This window comes from Pseudomyrmex gracilis, unplaced genomic scaffold, assembly GCF_002006095.1.
Source record: "Pseudomyrmex gracilis isolate BER0280 unplaced genomic scaffold, ASM200609v1 scaffold_28, whole genome shotgun sequence".
NCBI lineage: Eukaryota > Metazoa > Arthropoda > Insecta > Hymenoptera > Formicidae > Pseudomyrmex > Pseudomyrmex gracilis.
In genome coordinates this window covers 446,420-466,500 of record NW_018020612.1, presented here as the reverse complement: position 1 = coordinate 466,500, position 20,081 = coordinate 446,420, and the positions used below count along the sequence as shown (strand labels likewise).

The following is a 20,081-nucleotide window of genomic DNA, read 5'->3' as shown; positions in this document are numbered from 1 at the left end:
GGCTGTCCGATATATTTATTAGTTTTTGGACGAGCTGCAGAGCGAGAGAACCTTTTTGTATCTGGCACAAAACATCAGACATTGCAGTACTAACAGAATCCTCTAAAACTGTTCGAAATTTTTAATACTCGAGTTTTTCCATGTAAAATCAAGTTAACATTTACAACAATACCACCTTATTACCATCAAATTATTATCATCAATAATGTATATAATAAACGATCACAGTTTGCACTTGAAAGATTTTTAGTCCTGTTCGGCCTGTTCTACAATACTGTCGTAAGTAATCACAATCGATTATTCTTCTGTGATTTATCTGTGATTGGTCAATTTCTTACGACTTACAGCTTACGATTGTATCGTAGAACAGGCCTTCTACACGTAACTTTGGCTGCGTTCCGAGTTACGCAAATGCGCGCATTTATAAATGCGTAACTCGGAACGCAGCCTAGAACTGCTTCCGCTACTATACCTCATTCGATGCCATTCTCTGCGTTATGTTCGAATTTATAATGGAATTTCGGAAGCAATTCTAGACAATTTGAGTCTTGCGCTTTTTGTTTGTGATTGGCCTCTTCTTATAAATCCATTTTTGAAATATGATTATATATGCCAATGACAAGCACAGCGCTTTCTAAGCGCTTAGTTCTGCCGAATGATTTTGTAACTTATAAGAAAATAACCAATCAGAGTTTTTTATTTTCTTCTTCAAGGAAATGCAAAAGTCAGTGTTTTAAAGAAAAGGATAGATAGTTTATTTGTTTCACTTATTTTCTCACATAAGTTTTCACATGAGATTTCTCACATAAGTATTTTGCCGTACATATGTAAGTATTTCTCGAGAACGCGCAAATGTTACGCTACGTTAAACTCTGTTCTAGTTTTTCCTTTCACATTTACCGATCTTTACACTTCAACGCTGAGATAGTATTATCTCAAATATCGAAAAATCATCAATTTGTCATTTAAAGAGAGAAAGAGAAAGGAAGAAAAACAAGTAAAAAAAGAAAGTACTATAAACAAAGGTACATGTATAATTTATAATTTTTCGGTTTTTGATTTCGAAAGACTATTCTCTTCCAATATTTCTTTTTGAGTGTAGACAAATGTTTGAAAAATAGAAATCGTTTGCTCGGCATTGAGAAAAGAGTAATATAAAGCGTTTCAAGTAATGTATATTTTAAGGTTAGAAAATTTGGTTTTGTGTAATGACAGAATTCAAAATACTACATTGTATAATGTATCGATTTATTTCATATGTATCGTTTAAATTATATTCCCAAAATCTTTCATTAATTACAACAATGTAATATTGTTTGTGATATCTCACATAGTGCAATTGTAAAATTTTATAAGTACTTGCAGATTTGTAATTATATATTTCCTGTATTTCCGTGTATAGAATTACTTTCAACAAATTCTTATAAAGTATGGATAATTCCCAATTGCAAAAAGTAGAACTGCAAACAGATGTTTATATGGTGTGTTTACAACATGCTTTGTCAACAGAAAACTTTGAAGTAATGGGTTTACTCATTGGTAATGTATGTAAACTTTCATATATTTTATAAAATATTTTATATGTTGTGAAGTTGTTTCTTCTATCATTACAAAATGAACAACAATTGCACAATTGCTATTTATTTTTTTTTTTTAGTTTGAATATGGAGTAGCAAAAATATCAGCAGTTATTATTTTACGGCGTTTAGATAAAAAGAAAGATAGAGTAGAAATTTCATCAGAGCAATTACTGAAAGCTGCTGCCGAAGCTGAGCGACTAACAGTAGAATTGAATCAGCCCATGCGAGTTCTTGGCTGGTATCATTCACATCCACATATTACAGTTTGTCCATCTCATGTTGGTATGAACCATAGATTTCTTTTAGTAAAAAACTATTTAAGTGATATATATGATTCAAAACAATTGGTTTTTCCATTTTAAATCTTTTATTTCTATTTTGTAGATGTCAGAACTCAAGCTACTTATCAAACAATGGATCGTAGTTTTGTAGGTTTAATATTTTCGGTATTTTCTGAAGGAAAAGAATCAAAAGTACGTACATCTTTTTAATCATAGTATTTATATTAACAAAGTTAATATACAAATGTTGAGTGATTTATACTGTTAAATAAGATTTAAATTTACTTAATTTTATCATTTAGTAAATTATCTTGATAACACAAATGTTTAAAATGAAACGATTTTTCAGTGTATTTCTAACATTAACAATAATCGATCTGCAATGTTTATATAGGAACACGAGATCTTTTTAAATTGTTTTCAATCAAATAATGGTGAAGCTACAGAAATACCGTTAGAGATAGTACATACTCCAGACATTTCAGATAGATGTTTAAGAGTAAGTTTTTTATTATTTATATATAATTATTTAAAAACATCAGTTTTTTTATTTAAAATTAAATATTTTTACAGACAATGACAGACTTATCAAAAATTTTGGTGCAAGAGGAAGAAGATATGTCCGAGTCTTGTAAAGATCATCCCGATGTTCTTGCGAGTATTCATAATAATGCTGGTATGCGCTACTATTTATTGCACATTTATACATATAAGATAAAAAAAAAAATAGTAGAGTTTATTTCAATAGCACACACAAGTTTTGATTAGTATTTGATGACAAATAAACCTGTTTTGTGTGTTTACAGTAAGAACTCGTGCATTGGTACATATAACAGATATTATTACAAAGCCTTTGGTAGAAATATTCGAGAAAAGATTAATATTAAATAAACTGCTCGCTATGCATCTCCAAAAACAACTTCAAGAGTTACAAAAAATGTGTACCGGATAAAAATCTTTTTTTCAGAAGGTAAAGTACAAATCAAATGTTACACAGTGATTAATATGAATATGCATTCGTGACTACACAAATGTTTCTTGAAAAAATTTTATATGTAATATATATGATTAATATAATAAAGATTACAAAAAATAATATCTAAAACTTGTGGGGAATTTATTATAATCAACAATAAATCATATGTACATATGTGTATATATACACGCACATTTAGGATTTATTTAAACTGAAGTATTTATTGCTTATTTTTTGTGCACAAGTATATTTACTTAATATTGAGAATATTGAGCATTTAAATGCTCAAAATAAATAACTAAATAATTGCCTAAAGAAATTAAACATTTACTTAGATCTGTAGAGAATGTACATGTATTTGACGTATATTTACATACATTTATATATACATTATCCATTATACATACAGTCATACATTATATACTTACATTGTATATTGTTTACAATAAAAGATATATATTTGATTTGTAACAATTTTCTAACAAGTTTATTGTATTAACATGAATAATCTTTCATTGCACATTTCAATAAATAATATGAAAGTGAAATTATAGAAAAAAGGATCCAATTTTCTGATCAAGTTGATGAAATACGTGTCATTAACAGTACATGATCAGTAACTTCCAAAAGTTTGTAGCTGTGTTTTTGTTTGTATATTTATTAGAAAATTACAATTAATTATTTAATCTCGTGTGTTATGTATTTCCACTTTCCATGTGCATTGAGAGAGATCCAATTTGTTTACTGATTTGCAATTTTCTATGTAAAGTAAGATTCTTCATTATTTTGCCCTATGTGTAAAAAAATTGAAAAATCATATAAGACTACAATTCTAGAGCTGAGATTGAATGTCGAATCTTGTATTGAAAATTCAATCAAGTTCATCTTTAAATGCTTTTATAGTCACTACATCCTCAGATAAACTCAAGATAATTGTAAATAGATTGGATTACGAAACTGTCTTAGATCTTATTTTGTTTTACAAGAAATGAGCGTAATGTGGGAGAATGTAGTGCTTTGCATAGAAAATTGCAAACTTGTCTACATAGAATTGTATATAAACTCTGAATACAAACATACATATAAAAATGAATTCCACAAAAAATAAATTGTTACGAAGGACAGAATACATAGCTTTTTGTTACGAAAGACAGAAATAGTTTTTTTGGTCATATAAATGAAAAAATTAAAGAAAGACTTTAAGTCTCGTGTTCTTGATGCTAAAAATTGAAAATCTCGAACACAAAGAGAATAGACTATAATCGTATTAGTCAATTGGCCAAGAATTGTTCAAATGCGATTAGTCATGCAATTTGTTCAAAGTCTCGAATCTATCGATTTTTAGTGTCGTAGATACAAGGCCTTAGTAAAATAATTTTAAAAAAAGTTAAACGAATAAAATAATGTAGAATTCACAAAGGAATTCAAGTTATCGCATTCAACTTATTTGTATAGTTGAATTTATTTGTTTAACAATGTTGTCATAAATAATAAGCTAAAATCTTTTGCAAGTTACTTAGGGGATTGATCTTTATCACACAATGTAAACTATCATTATATTGAAAATGAATCCCCTTTTCTATAGTTTTACCAATATGCGTGGTGGGTGTCTGTTGTGTCTGTGTGTATGTATGTGTGAAAGAGAGAACAGCGCATTTAAATAAACTTAAATATGTGTCACCATAGCTTTTGTCCTGCAGAATTTTAGTCAAAGTACGGATTCTGCGGAACGAGAGAGTTGTATTGGATGAGATGGACTGCGTTCTAGCCGTTTTCGAGGCAGCTTTTCGAGGATAGTTAAGAGCTTCGGAAAATCGGGGCGTTTCTCTACTTGATACGACCAACAAAGCATCAAAATATCCTACAAAAAGATCATAACATTTAACGAATTATTATAAATTGTGTGAAATCTGTCAACAAATATTTAATAATATACAGCAGATATGCACATGTTTTACATATATGTACCTTTACTTCTTCAGAAGCTTCCAAGTTTGCTAATGTGTGCATCATACCAGTCCCTACTCGCCAAATAATAGCTTCAGGAGGTTCACCTTTAAAAGGCCATTCGCCACATAATAGCTCGTACCAGACAGTTCTATCAGAAAATATTGTTTTAAATTTTTTTCATCACACAATTATTATTGTTATTCCAGTTACAATGTATGTTTAGAACATATTCGTTAAAGAGGATTGTGTACATATCGTGACACTACTAACCCAAATGCATAAACATCAGAAGCAGCTGTAAAAGGTAACTCTTTCTGATCCCGATTTTGTTGCGGTGTCAGTCGTTGAACAATTTCAGGTGCCAAGTAACATAACCAACCAGGTGGTATGTTCAGCCTATTTGCTTTCCTGTACACATATGTATGTACACATATTATTTGTTGTAAGAGCTCAAATATTTATAAAAATATAAACTGTACCTACATATTGTTTTTCCGTAGGAATAAAATTTTATTCTAAGGAATATATAAACCTACCCATTTCCATAGCACAACTTAGTAACATTGAGCAAACCGAAATCTGTTATTATAATTTTTCCGTGTTCTAGAAATATGTTTTTGCTCTTTAGATCTTTGTGAATTATTCCGCGAGCATGAAGATATCCCATGCCCTGTGTAAACGAAATTTGTTATTCATAAATGTGTGGCAATAATAAAAATTGTTAGATTAATTTTTAATGAAAATTTCAATAATTTTAATGAACTTTACAGCATTGTAAACTTTATCGCGGTATTTATGTTTTTATACTTCTTTCAATATAAATCCTATGTATTTGTCATCGCAATTTTACACATGCGCGCACGCATACGTAAAACAAAGTGAGATATAAGTATTTGTAGAAATGTATACACATCGTATATGTACCTGACAAATTTGTTGAGCTATATTAGTTATTTTGTTTATTCCAAATCTGTCCTTTCGTAAATGAATATGTGTATAAAGTGTCATTCCTTTACTCAGACTAGTCACTATGGCCAATCGGGGAGGCTTCATACAAGCACCCATAAATAAAACTAAATTTTCGTGTCGAGTTTTTCGAAATGTCGCTACCTACAAAATATCTCTCATTATTGACAACTTCAAGGTTTAACGTAATTGATAAAATATTTTTTAAAATAAATTACGGTAATATATTTTTTCCTTACCTCTAGTCTGAATGCTTTTAATATCTTATCATTGTCCGAACAGTCCATATTCAAGACTTTAATCGCAACATCTCCATGCCAATTGCCTCTGTATACTGTACCAAATCTTCCCGTTCCGATCGGTTCGCCGATCTTTAATTCGTCATATGGAATGTCCCATTCTTGCATCTGCGCACAACATTACAAGATATATACAAAATAAAATTTATTTATTTAATAGTTTTTATTTTGTTTTTTCTTGACGCAATTTTAATGAAATATGATACATACACTGGCTTGATTTCGATTTGTCACGGATATGTCACTATCAGAAACTTGAGAATCTTGAGAATCATTTCTCACTGGTATCCTTTCTGAGTTTGTGTTAATACTACCAGATCCCAAGGTGGTTATTGTTTTCTCATTATCACTCAACATAACTGCGTCGTCGGATCTAGGTAACTCAAATGTTACTCTTCTTTTATCATTTAATATGTCTGAAAATAGGATAAATAACTTATCTGAATTAAAATGTGTTATTATACGATCTAAAACGCCGCGATCTTCATTACGTATACAAATGTATATTGCATAGATGATAGAAAAGAGAAAAATCGAATTACATATCATTACATATCGGGGAAGCGCGATTGCATTCCAAAGAGAATGGCGCATAGTTTCTCGCTATCGAGATCTAAATAAATTTGTTTTTGTTTTACTGTCATTGATTATCTTTTTGAGATGATCTTTTCAGAATAAATTCTATATTCTGAGATAGCATATCCGAAGTATGCGGGGCATGTGCGCAAGTGTTACAGATCAATAATTATATCGTTCAACATTCGTAACCTGAACTTCGCGTTTGGTGAACAAAATATTTGGAAAGAGGTTCTATTGAGCCGTGTTTAATCGTGATCTTACGTCTTTTTTTCTTGGCATATTGCAAAGTTGCACAAGATTTTAGCGCAAAACCTTTGCAAACATTTAAATACAGTTGAGCTACCAGGTAATAATAATACTTGTTATTTTAAAAAAAATAAAACAATAGCTCGAAAATCTTGAAACTTTAAACAGAAAATAAAGAGGCAAAAACATATTTCTAGTAAGTAAAATATTTACAATTATATATCCAACAAAAGTTCGTTATATTTGTTAAAACAAATAAAATACATTTACGAAAATTTAAACAAAAAAACTAAAAAAGATATTTATTATACTTATACATATATATATGTATACGTATATATATATATATATATAATTATAAATAATAAACAATGTTGTTTTACCTGGAAAATGAAACTGCTGCTGTTTGACAGATGCCTGTGGAGTCTGGCTAGTATTGGCAGGTAGCAATGCTGGACTAGAAGGCGTTGAGCTGTTACAGCTTGAGGTATTTGAACTAGAATCTGCACCCTGTTAGACAAATAATTTTGCTATAAGTATATATTGCTATAAACAGAGCTTGTTGTTGCGTATTTACTTGCTTCTAAATTGCAATACATACCTGAAAAGGTGTATTAATAGAAGAGTGTGTATGCGACTGTCTTCGATCCTTCCGAGCCAAAGGTAAACTTGAGACATGTTGAGAATGAGTGTTTGGAGATGTTACACTATGTTGATTTAATACCGATGCAGGATCAATCATACCTAAAATATTAATTCACCGTCTACAATACAAATTGTCAAACGAAGATTATTGTTCTTGAAAAAAATTCGTTATTGTGTGAATGAAAAGAAAGTATATGTGAAAGAGAAAAGTTCAAACACCATTTAATCAGTTACACAGACGCAAAAGTTGTACGCACCGTCATTTTGCACAGCTCGTTTAAACTCATTGAAGAGTTCTTGAGGTAGGCCACACGAGGGAGGTACTTTGGATTCGCAAGCTTGGTGACATTTATATTTACATTCTACACATTTTAAATTAGGGCCAAACATCTGCTTGTCACAGTAATCGCATGTTGTTATCACGAAAAAAGTTTTGATAAAGCGATGAGCAATTATATGACCCATGGCGCGAGTCACAGTTCGAGTACGTGGAGATTTTGGCACTTGAAGACTTGCTGAAAGATAAGTCAAAAAAAATATTTACAATCAAAACATGCGCAAAAATCTTTGTCGCACATTACTGGTTAAATATTATCGTATGTATCATATTTATCATATATAATATGTAAGCTTTCATTTTTTCACACACCTGTTCCCTTAAAACAGGTTTCATCAGTTTCTGTACTATAATAAGGTGACGGTTTAGAACTACTACTGTTTGGCAAGAGATTTTCTGCTTTCCTAGAATCTGTTGTACTACAGGATGAACTTGGTTCTGTTGGTAAACGATTTCTTCTCCTGTAAGAAAAATTATTTGTTACTAATAGAAAACGAATATATTTCTAAAATATATTAACCTATATAGTTTATGCTGTCTGTATAAAATTGTGAAAAATATTTTATTAAAAGTAAATCTTTAAAATTATCACACAAAATAAAGGCACATACAACAACAAATTAAGAGATTATATGATAAAATATCTTAATTATTACCTAAGTAATGATGTATTATCGTTATGTGTATGTTCAAGACGATTTGCTAATTGTGATTCGTGAGACTTTGACTTAGTTAATGGAAATACTTCAGGTTGTGATGTGCTACTCTGCACACCAATCTGATGTTTTTTGCATGTAGGAGGAGTTATTGGAAGTTTAATTTCTATAATTAAAAAACAATTTTATGTATATTAAAATTAAAATATTCTAATTAAATTTTGTTCCATTAAAAACAGACTCTTTTAATCTTTTTTATTTGAGAGAAAGAGGAGAAAAAGATAAAAAATAAAAATTTACTTTCTATACTCACCACATCTTTGCTTCAGTAATGGAGGGGTGCGAGGAGGACTAGGTGACATTACAGACGAAGGTTGTGCTAATATATCACTGTTCAGATTGTTGTTATTTTGATATGGAATGCTATCTTTTGATGGAACCGAACACCGTGTAGCACGAGATCGAACAGGCCTAGGAGAAGCTCCTGTGCGCAAATGATGCTTGTCCCAGGAGTCCCAATACAAGTCCATATTACAAGTTTCCACATCTTCTCTCATAACAACATCTAACAGAAATGTAATAACATGTGTATAAAATGTATATTGATTTATCTTTATACATGCTTTAAATTATAATGTTTTATGTACATATATTCTTGTTTTATATCAAAATTTAGTTACCCATATATCGCCGTAAGTTATACAATGCTTTGCAGAGCTTACGAAGTTCCTCGTCATAACGTACGTTATTTTTGCCTAACATACAACCTAACTCATACTCAGACTTTTCTTTTAGGTCCTCAAGGGAATTTACCTCGGAACAAACCATCTAAAAATTTTAATGTAAAGTATTATATATCAAGCTATAAAAAAAAAACTAAAAAGAACTTATTTTATATATCATTACCTGAATTGATTCTTGAGTGAGACCAACTACACTTAACCACTGTCGCAATGATGGACAGTGTTTCATTTCTGCTTGTAATGAATCTGCCAATTTAGCTTTTGTCACAAGTTGTTTAGTGTATAATTTTATTAGTTTCCCCTGTGAACAAATAAATAAACATCACTCAATGTTCCACAACTGATGTCCAAAGAAATATATTTTTGTCTTACTTAAGTTGTTTTTCATACATCAATTTTCAATAGATTGAGTATTTTAATATAGTTATTAAGTTTAGTGAATTTAGTTTAACATATTCTATTCACTGTCAAATTTATTGCATATCATCTTTGAAGTATGTATCAAAATAACTAAATCCAAATATTCTAATATAAGTTTGTTTTACTTTTTATATAAAAATATATAATTTAAAAATGTACATAAAAAACCATCCCATCTAAAAAATATATAGTTTTCTGTTTCTTTATACACATAAAAAACCATTACACAAATATGTATACATATATCATATATGCATGCATAGATTATAGATATATGCATCATAAATATATATATATATATATATATATATATATATATATATATNTATATATATGTGTGTGTACACTTATGCATACAAAATCTCAGATGCTTAGTTAAAAACATAATTAATAATTAATATAAATAATTGTTACAATAATCTCTATGAGATACATGTCACAATCACAGTTTATATTGAAGTTTATCGGGGTTCCTGTAATTATACTTAATTACTTTTTTAAATGACAAAAAATTAATGTGTAAAGTTTTAAATAAAAAAAAATATATAAGAAAAACATACACAAGTATAGAGATTTGTTGACAGTCGCAACGTATGAAATAGCATGAAAAGCGTTCGATGGGTGCGACAACGATCAGTAACAATCGTCCGTGATATTGACGGATCGCTGCTATGCGATTATGAGCATGATTCTGTTACCTCGAGCGTCCTTATCTCCTGTTGAGTGAGTTCCGCGCTAGTGGAGCATTGAGTCCGCAGGCCCTCGAGTCGTTCGGCGGAAACGTCAATCAGATCTTGTAGGATATTCAAGACATATACTGCATTCGGCTCCTCATCCTCGCCGTCCGCCATTCCTCGTGCAACCGCTCGAGGGACTAACGGACGGATTTTCACCGCAGGAATCGCGGATCGGGCCCTCACTTGACGGCCATAACGTTGACCGCGCGCACCGGGCTCCTCTGCTTAGGAGCAAAATGTTATTATCGGTTATTCGAATAACCCTTCTCGACGATGACAACCATCTTGGTCGCCTATCGGTGACGTCAATCGGCGTCGCCCGGTGATCAGGGAGCTTGAAAACACGCATGTAAGCATAGACATCTATATATTACACTGCTAACTTGTTCCTTTAACTTGTCTGAAAAAATATGTACCGTAAATCTTGCGTATGCGCAGTTTAAGATCCCACTGTTATATACTAAATTCACGTGTGCATGCATATGCACCGCAAGAACTTGACGAAAACACACATAAAGAGTAAATTATTAAGTAATGATTATGTGTAAATAATTTTATTGTATATATAATAGATTTCTTTCGACATTCTTTTAAATGTAGCTTACATTTGAGAGAATGCTGGCCTGTGATTGGTTTGTAAAGGTCGACGGAAATCGACTCTTGTCAGAAGAGGGAGAATCTACAGATTCTTTTTTTGATCAATTAACTTTCAATACTGAGCCCTATAAATTCCAGACAGCTTGTCGCTTACATAAAATATATTTTTATCTACCGTACATCTATGTTTATACTCTCTGATTATGAAAGAGCGGCAAAAATTGAAAGAAAATATGTATGATTGTTAAATACAAATTTTTACAATCATTTCTATATGTAGATGTATTTAAAATTTTACAAGTTTTGAATTCTTCAAAGGACTGTCTCAAAAAGTTCCAAGATTGTACCGAAAACCAAAAACCACATTGTAAGATTTGTTTTCTTTTATTATAAATATTTAAAAACGTCTATATTATATAATTCTTACACGTGGACATATATAATACTTAATTCAACTTACACGAAATATGCACATATATAATAATCAATCAAATTGATATATTAATTTTGAACTTAATTTTCTTGTGATAATAAGTATGTATGTATTAATTATAAATCACTACATATATATTGTTACACTCAAAATTGACACTCATCATTGCTGGTCCGATCGAGTACACTGACATTGCGAAAGAGGAAACAAATTATACACATACACAATTGTCAATGCGGAATTATTGCGCAATTACATATTGCACGACAAATTTATTTGAACGTAAGAATGCATCTTGCGAACAGTCAGCACACAACAAAATATTGTTGCGCGAACTTGCAAGTTCGCATGTACGCATCATTACTTGAAAAAGAAGCACGATCTTAAGGTTTTGTTATTACGATCGATCCAAATGCCACGTTTTATACGATTGTTACAATTTTTTAAATTAGTCACTTAATATATTATATGCTTCTTTTTCACATTCTACAGCATTCTAACTACATTGAGACTCGATATACATAATTCTTCAACTATTTTTCGGTTTTACTGTAGCTGTTCCTTAATCTGTTTCGTTTCTCTTTCGCTAGACTGCTAAAAAAGTAATTAGACAAGAATTATATTTTTGAGATATATGTATATAATATATATATATATAATATAAATATGTGTGTGTGTGTATGTATGTATATGTATATGTATACATACATTTATAGAGTCTTATAGGAATGAAGTACACCAAAAAAGAGATGATTCTTTGTATTAAGTTAAAGATGTATAAAATTCGAAAAATTTTTTCTTTTCGTGCAAAGATTCAAAATCTATTTTTCAGAAAATAGATTTTGAAAGTTAAAAACTTAATATTATATTTAGTTTTCTCCAACAGAATAGATGTTCAAAGAACAGTCACTGAATATTCTCTGATATTGTAATATCTAAAAAACCATTCATGAAGTGTTCTGAGCTATAAGTTTTTACACTTAATTGCTCTAATAATCTTGTGTCATACAATAGTATGTATTTCGGTAACAATTACTATTATATTGATTTAGAAAAAGTAGAACTCTATTTACTAAAGTTTTAAAAACTTTTATATTGTATATACATAATGTTACTTTTTTAAATTTAGTAATAACTGCTCTATCGAGATACCATTTCATGATAGACATAAGATTATTAGAGAGTTAAATGTACTTTCTCAATTGTTACACAACTCAATTTCCTCAAAAACAAAGTCTTACGTTATTCTAAAAACAAAATTTTATTCTACATTTTTGATTTAAATTTGCACAAAGAATTATTTCTTTTCCGATTGGTACTATCATTCCTACCGCATCCTGTATACATAGATATGTATATACAAAGGATGTCACAAAACTATATCAAAAACAGACTTTATAAAGGCAGATTCTTTTAAACATTCTGACACACACAAAAAAAAATGATAAGACTCGCCACACAATAGCTTTGTTAGTTTCGCATTAGAATTTTCGTCTCAGAATATGCTAACGAATTTGTTTTCAATAATTTAGAGATACTCTACATATACACATTTCTACATATATATATATATATATGTATATTATTTACACACACACACACGCACATATATATAGGTCTTTTAAGATCACTTCTTTAAAATATTACATTTTTTCTCTCTCTTATAAATATCTCTCTAGTTTATTCGGTATACGTATTTATAATACACAAGTCACAGATGTAAATCTTTAAATCGTCAAATGTATACTTTGTAGTTGCTCTTTTTATTTTTTTTATTTTCTGAAATATATATTACGAGCTAAGTATATATTCATTGCGCTTCACCACATAAACTAGAGAAGATTTTGAGAAATAATAGATGAAATATATAGAAAAGTCAGATACAATGCTTTACAATTCACAAACAAAATATTTTAGTATTACATCATTATTGTGTCAAGTCTCTTGAGATTATTTTCTAAGTGTTATGTACAAGAATAGGAAGTGAACGAATTTATCGACTCATGAGATATATATATATATATATATAATCCATATATATATATAATCCATCTCGTAATTAACTACTTTTTTGTTATAGTGTAAAACTGTATGTGTTGGCTTCCCTATTGAGCGGCTCAATTAATTACGAGCGATAAGTAAGAAGACGTAAGAAATCACGTTGACCGCGCGAGCAAAATTGTACACAACGACATACATTGGAACAAAACTTTTATCAGTGTCCTGAATCGGTTATCAATTATCTTAAGACTCAATCTTCAAATCTATGAGATCGATGTCATTGTTTATACATTTTAAAATTTTCTGCATGATTTTTGTGTGCAGATTCTGTACTAAAATTGTCTAACTAATTACGGTGGCATGTTGTGAACGAATATGTGAATATATGAAGAGAATATATAGCAATCAGATCACAATCTTGTAATGCGATGATAATGACCCGTTTTATAAAAGAATTTTTTTACACAACTCGGTGCTGTCATTTAATATCTTTAAAAAAAATAATATTGAGAAAATTCAGATATAATTATTTCTTATATTTTACCATAAAAAAATTGCAGGACATTATAAATTATATACACGCTCATACGTGTAAATTTCGACGTGTAAATAGCGCTGTCGTAAATAATTTCGGTATTTTTTAACGTTTAAAGATACTTCCAATTTTTCAATGATAAAAACGTAATTTTAAATTATTTTCGAATCAAACAGCGAGGTAGAAGCAGCAGGTAATTTGCTGCGTCAGTTGTTGCTACAATTTAAATTTTACTTAAGCTTATCTAGGACTTAATTTATACATAAGTTTTTTTTCTCCATTTTTTCACGAGGTACGAAGCAACCGTCTATCAGGGATTCGCCGCGCCATCTTTCTTCGTCTCTTCATTTGTGGGATTTGCTTTCTCGTCCTTCTCGTTATCTAAACAAATTTATGATAAATTATTTAACTTTGATATGTTAATTTGTCAGAAAAGATGTTGGTATGAATCACAATTAATACCTTTAGGATCAGACTTTATTTCGTCTTCTTTCTTTACATCGGTATCCATAACTTCCTGACCTTTTTCTAGACGCGGTCGTTTTCTAGATCCCTTCATAAAATAAAAGAAAATATAAGAAGTTTGCTAATGTGTGTGTTAAGAATGTTAAGAATGTGTATATATATTATATATATAATCATAAATTTCTACTTTTCTGGAAGTATTTATATGTACATATGTATATATATTAGAATTAATTATATATATTATACCTTATACGACCTATTGTCTCTTCGTCCACCTTCTCCTTCATCTTCACTATCACTGTATTCGTTTTCATGCTGTATTCTCTTATCCAAATCACGCTGAGACAGTCTCTCATCTGGATTTGCCTTTTCCTCAGCTTCCGAATCTTCAATCACAGCACCGTCTTCTGGAATTGCCTGAACTTGTACACCGGGCGCGTGAGGTAACATTCTCAGATTTTCGAATAGTCTCGTTCTGAAATGCAAACGGCAGTAATGAAATTTTAATTTGCTCATCATACAGAATACAACACAGAGAATACAACATAAAAAAATTACAAGATCGCGTACTTTATTTTCTCGAGATATTCAGGTGTATTTTGATTAGCCATATTTGAAGGACTAATGTGCAGCTTGAAATCGGGTCCGAAATACTCGAAGTAATCGTTATATGGAAGTTCATTCGCAATTTCGCATCCCAGAGCTACTGATGTTTCGTAAGTCCAGCATCTGGATACATTTCTGATTGTGTAACCGCCACCTCCCACCATTAAGAAGGGTAAATTGTACTTCTTCACAAATTCTACACATTTTCCGTGACCTCGCACAGTCAGATTAAAACATCCCAATCGATCACCTGCAGTAATTGATAGGTATACATTAAGATTTCTCAATATTTTTTTTTTTTTTTTTATTTGCAATTGCTACTTCCGTTTCAAGTAAACTTACCTGTCAACGAATCAGCACCACATTGCAAAACGACAGCAGAAGGTTGAAAAGTTTCCATAACTTTTGAAATAATAGGGACAAATATGGATTCGTAGCTTTCATCGTCCATTCCATCTCGTAGAGGTATATTAACAGCGTAATACTTTCCCTGTTAACAGTGACATAGCAAAACCATGTGTTTATAATAGTACTAATAATTTCAGATAATTGAAGATATTATAACATACGAGAACACAGTTGCAAGATGTTTTGACAAAACGCTTTACCTTTCCTGCACCAATATCTCGGAGATCTCCAGTTCCAGGAAAGTATTCTCCATACTTATGAAACGAAACCGTCATGACTCTATCTGTTGTGTAAAACGCTTCTTCTACACCGTCACCATGGTGAACATCGATATCAATGTACAAAACTCTTTGATGATATTTTAGCAGTTCCAAAATTCCAAGTACGATGTCATTTACATAGCAAAACCCTGATGCTTCGCTCTTCTTTGCATGATGCAAACCGCCACCCCAATTGATGCAAATCTCAGACGCTTGCTTGTTGAGCTTTACAGCTGCGGCAACAGACCCACCGGCCGATAATTGACAAAATTCATACAAACCATCAAAGACAGGACAATCTTCACCTACATTAACTGTTGTAACAAAAGAGAAATACGTTATAAGATGTGTGTTTTCAATTTTAGTAACACAGTTTCCAATAAAAACAAGAATAACCATCTTACATCGTTGCATTTGTTTATTGTACTCCGACATATTATCGGGTCTTATGGATCTCAGAAATCTGATATATTCATCGCTATGAAATTTTGTCATTTCATCAGCCGTGGCTTTGTGAGGTCGCTAAAATAATGCAATAAAATTTGAATATATTACAATATTTTACCATACATATGGTCAACAATACAATATTTTAATAGCAAGGAGTTTTTAACAGCAAAAAGTTTTTCCACAAAGAAAATATAATTTCCGCAACAAATTCTTACGTATATTTCCATTTTTCTATAGAGACCATAGTTCAGAAGAAGATTGTGTGTCATTCTTATACGATGAGGCTTCATAGGATGTCCTTGTCCATAATAATAATTACCAATGTCACCTGAACAAAAAAATCAGAATACAGATACAAATGAAAGTAAAAGAGTACATATATATATACACATATATGTATATGTGTGCGTGTGTGTGGCTACAGAGAGCAAGATTCGATTGACTGCCTACAGTGCCACAGAGCACACCTGAGGGTCTCTTGCCATTTCGTCCATGAAAACCGTATCAATTTCCAAAATGCTCGTTCAAAACCGTTTTTTCAGAGAGAAATAATCTCGGAAAACGTGAATTACAAACAGAAAATGATCCGTTGCGGTTCTTGTTAGTCAATAATGCCGTAAAATGCCGCTGTATTCTTCATAACCTAAACAGCCGCCTCAATTTTAACCTAACTTTTCCGCGTGCTTCGTAACAAAACATTTTTCTCTAATGAACAAAGTGCGTTTTTCGAAAAACAGTAAAACTAATTATTGTTAAAAAAAAAAAAAAAAAAAAAAACTTGCATTAAATAAAAAAAATGTACACCTTATATGTGAAAAACATGAAAATTGTTCAGTGGTCCAATGGGAAATTGCATAATTATCAGTTGTGACAAAGGGCATACACGACTTGACAAATTTCAGTCACAGTAACCGAGAGTGCAATGATAACGCAGGACGTTCTCGGACTGTATACATACAGATGGCCGACGCTGCGACTACAGTCGCACGAAGCGCGACTGTAGAATTCCCTTGATTTCACGTCGTGAAAATCGTACTATCGGCCGCGAGAAGCGTGGGAATTTCGATGAATCGCGCGATAACGTTCGCGCGTTGACGTACTTGTCGTCGTGAAAACGCGGACGGGCTGATGAGCGGCCGATTGCCAGCTAGAACAAGCGAAATAAACGCGGCACAAATCGTAACGCCGTAAACACATTTGTCAAGTTCCCGTGTGTACGCGGTGATTTTCGCGGGATCGCGAAGTGCTACAATTTTCACAGCAACTTACTGTCATAATAGTAGCAAACGCGCTTTCTGCTATGCGGCTGCATAGCCATTTTCACTGGATCCATTTCCAGAAGATTGGCGAACAATACTCGGTATAAAATTCAACGAGACCGCGGAGGATCACACTTCTTACTAACACGATACAGCGTCACCTAACAGTCTGCAGAGTCCGCGCGGGCGCATGCGTCGCGCACTCGCATTCGAACTGTGCAATTGTGCAGTCACGTACGTCGCGAAGATAGCGCTGCGGCAATTTTGCAAACGATACGGCAATGATAATAGATATTACCAACCGCCAATTCGTTTCTTTACAGATTCCTTCTTTATCGATATTAAAGGAACATGCAACTCACTGTTGGCCTTCACAATCATTGGTTTGCACTGCGAGATCTAAATTTTGATGTATATTTCACGCGCGCGGGTGAGTAGAAAATTATAAAAAAACTTATATTAATATATCTTTTTTTAAAGTTCAAACTGCACAGAAAAACATCGCGTATGTGCGTTTCGAAAATACTAATTGTATACAAAAATAATATAATAGATATTATGAGATATATATACAATTTTATTATTATGTAGGAATAAATTAGTTTAAAACACACTGGGTTTGTATAGAGATAATTTACTTTATATAGCTCTCTATTAAGCTCTTATATATCTATTAAGCTCTTTTTAACATTATGTGTATTTTGTTGTAATTACAATCATTGGTAAGTTCTTTTTCTCATTTTCTTTAGGAATATGTATATGTATATAGGCAGGCAATCTTTCTCACGTGTATGTACGTTAATATTGTCCCGAGAGTAGATTTATCTTCGGTCATTAGAAATACTATAAATTGACTTTTTTTTTTTTTTGATTGAAACATTTTATTCATATTTTTATAAGCAAAAAACACAACAAAATTCAAGAAAATACACGTATTCCATACATGTTAATTTCAACTAAAATTATAATTGTACAGAGTAACATTGACTCTCATGTAAGATGCAACGTTCAATGTCTTTATATGAATAATTGCTCGTTTGGACATGTCTGACGAATAAGAAGTCTGTAATTTCGTGAAAAGGAATCAAATGAGTTTTTACGCTTGGGCGTGCATGCATCTGATAAAGGGTCATTATTTCGAACAAGCCCTCTTGCACACGCTTCTCTCTCTCTCTCTCTCTCTCTCTCTCTTTCTCTCTCTCACTTTCTCTCTTTCTCGCATCAAATTTAACAAATCTTAACTGCATTTCGATCATCGCTACTGACACTATTATCAAGGAGAGTGCTTTGAAATAGTTACAAAAACGGCCGCCACAGAATAAGGCACACAATTGATGCAACGCGCATTTTTCAATATATAATGATATAATATATATATTTATAATTTGTATAGTCGTACTTAGTTTTAATATATTTTCGTGTGAATGAACGTTCGTATATAGAACTATGGATCGTTTTGGAAATGATTTATACGTATCATGCTTAAGGAAACTAGAGCTTTGCAGGAACAATGGTGTATCTAACATACTGCTGTTACGTGATATATGCATATGAAGTAGATTTCATTTTTGCGCTCTTCTTCTCGCTCTATCTCTCTTTTTCTCATTACTCCAGCACTGTTTTATCGTCACTAACTCATCATCATTATTATTATTATCGTGTTCAAATATCAAGGATTGAAACCGGTACTTATTTTGCGCAAAACTGACCTCCAAAGTTTTACTCGTAGTAGTGTTGAGATTTTTTTTTTTACACTTTTCTCTTTTTAGCACAAATGAACACATTGAATTATATATGTATATATATATAATATATACCGGTTTCAACACACTCCTTGATCATCAATATATTTATTATTGTATTTATTTCGTGTTTCACTAAATGCCCGGATGCTCGGATACTTTTATTTACATGTTTCTTTGAGGTATGTTATGCATGTATATGATATGGGATATATATATATGTATACATATATATATACATATATGTGTATATATATTATGTATATATATACATATACATTTAAATATGTATATGAATTCACGAACCATGTCTATCAATCGACTTACGTAATATGCAACCTAAAATATTCACGAGCTATTTCGACACAACCAACTAAAGCGTGGACTATATCATAACAAGTGCAACCCTTGTATGTGTGTAAGTACACGTATGCGACTCTTTACGGCACGTTCCGACTTCGGTCAAAATGCACCTATTAGCAAAGAAACGTCTTATCTTTTCTGAACAAATCGATAAATGGGTTTAAAGTAGAGTGATTACCTCATTGAAATGTAAACTTGTTGTATGTACGTCGTACACAACTAATCGATACCTTACATATACCAAGTGAAAGCGTCACGATTCTTATATTCAGCATCTGTGTGATATATTTAGAGAAAAAACTGAAAATAAAAAAAGTGTTCTTTACAGATTTGAATCAACGCTCCGACTGTAGTGTTGTTTTAACGCTACCATAGTTTTTTTCGGAAGAATTGCGAGGAAAGTTGATCTCATCGTTGCATGAAGGACTTAAATATTCAAAATTCTCGAGGTAATCTCTTTACTTTAATCATTTCTTAACGATTGTTTTTTATTGTGAACTGTTATCATTCTATAAGTTATCTCTATATACACATTTCATTATTA

At 31.4% G+C, this 20,081-nt stretch overlaps 3 protein-coding genes across 4 annotated transcripts; 1 reads left to right on the top strand and 2 right to left on the bottom strand.

The window, feature by feature from the left end:
* Positions 1 to 500: 500 nt before the first annotated feature.
* LOC109852340 (lys-63-specific deubiquitinase BRCC36) lies at positions 501 to 2,967 on the top strand. Of its 2 annotated transcripts, XM_020423415.1 has the most exons (8): positions 501 to 724; positions 882 to 1,025; positions 1,403 to 1,544; positions 1,658 to 1,862; positions 1,965 to 2,053; positions 2,256 to 2,360; positions 2,435 to 2,537; positions 2,668 to 2,966. In XM_020423415.1, the coding sequence occupies exons 3-8, from the start codon at positions 1,431 to 1,433 to the stop codon at positions 2,811 to 2,813; spliced, it is 762 nt and encodes a 253-aa protein (XP_020279004.1). In that variant the 5' UTR covers positions 501 to 724; positions 882 to 1,025; positions 1,403 to 1,430; the 3' UTR covers positions 2,814 to 2,966. The 2 variants fall into 2 exon arrangements, with proteins under 2 accessions (XP_020279004.1, XP_020279005.1); XM_020423416.1 differs by lacking the exons at positions 501 to 724; positions 882 to 1,025 and adding an exon at positions 1,045 to 1,185 and having other exon boundaries at positions 2,668 to 2,967.
* Positions 2,968 to 4,458: 1,491 nt separating this feature from the next.
* LOC109852350 (kinase suppressor of Ras 2) lies at positions 4,459 to 10,744 on the bottom strand. The gene is made up of 16 exons (XM_020423437.1): positions 10,377 to 10,744; positions 9,422 to 9,559; positions 9,196 to 9,343; positions 8,829 to 9,080; positions 8,516 to 8,681; positions 8,172 to 8,320; positions 7,780 to 8,037; positions 7,479 to 7,621; positions 7,261 to 7,387; positions 6,263 to 6,468; positions 5,993 to 6,160; positions 5,712 to 5,897; positions 5,324 to 5,457; positions 5,058 to 5,195; positions 4,806 to 4,935; positions 4,459 to 4,698 (listed from the first exon to the last, which is right to left on the bottom strand). The coding sequence occupies exons 1-16, from the start codon at positions 10,527 to 10,529 to the stop codon at positions 4,546 to 4,548; spliced, it is 2,649 nt and encodes an 882-aa protein (XP_020279026.1). The 5' UTR covers positions 10,530 to 10,744; the 3' UTR covers positions 4,459 to 4,545.
* Positions 10,745 to 11,448: 704 nt separating this feature from the next.
* LOC109852353 (histone deacetylase Rpd3) lies at positions 11,449 to 17,616 on the bottom strand. Its single transcript, XM_020423443.1, has 9 exons — positions 17,443 to 17,616; positions 16,389 to 16,501; positions 16,128 to 16,245; positions 15,664 to 16,037; positions 15,398 to 15,545; positions 15,020 to 15,305; positions 14,696 to 14,924; positions 14,444 to 14,534; positions 11,449 to 14,362 (listed from the first exon to the last, which is right to left on the bottom strand). Exons 1-9 carry the CDS (start codon positions 17,504 to 17,506, stop codon positions 14,292 to 14,294), a joined length of 1,494 nt encoding a protein of 497 aa, XP_020279032.1. The 5' UTR covers positions 17,507 to 17,616; the 3' UTR covers positions 11,449 to 14,291.
* Between the last annotated feature and the right edge of the window lie 2,465 nt (positions 17,617 to 20,081).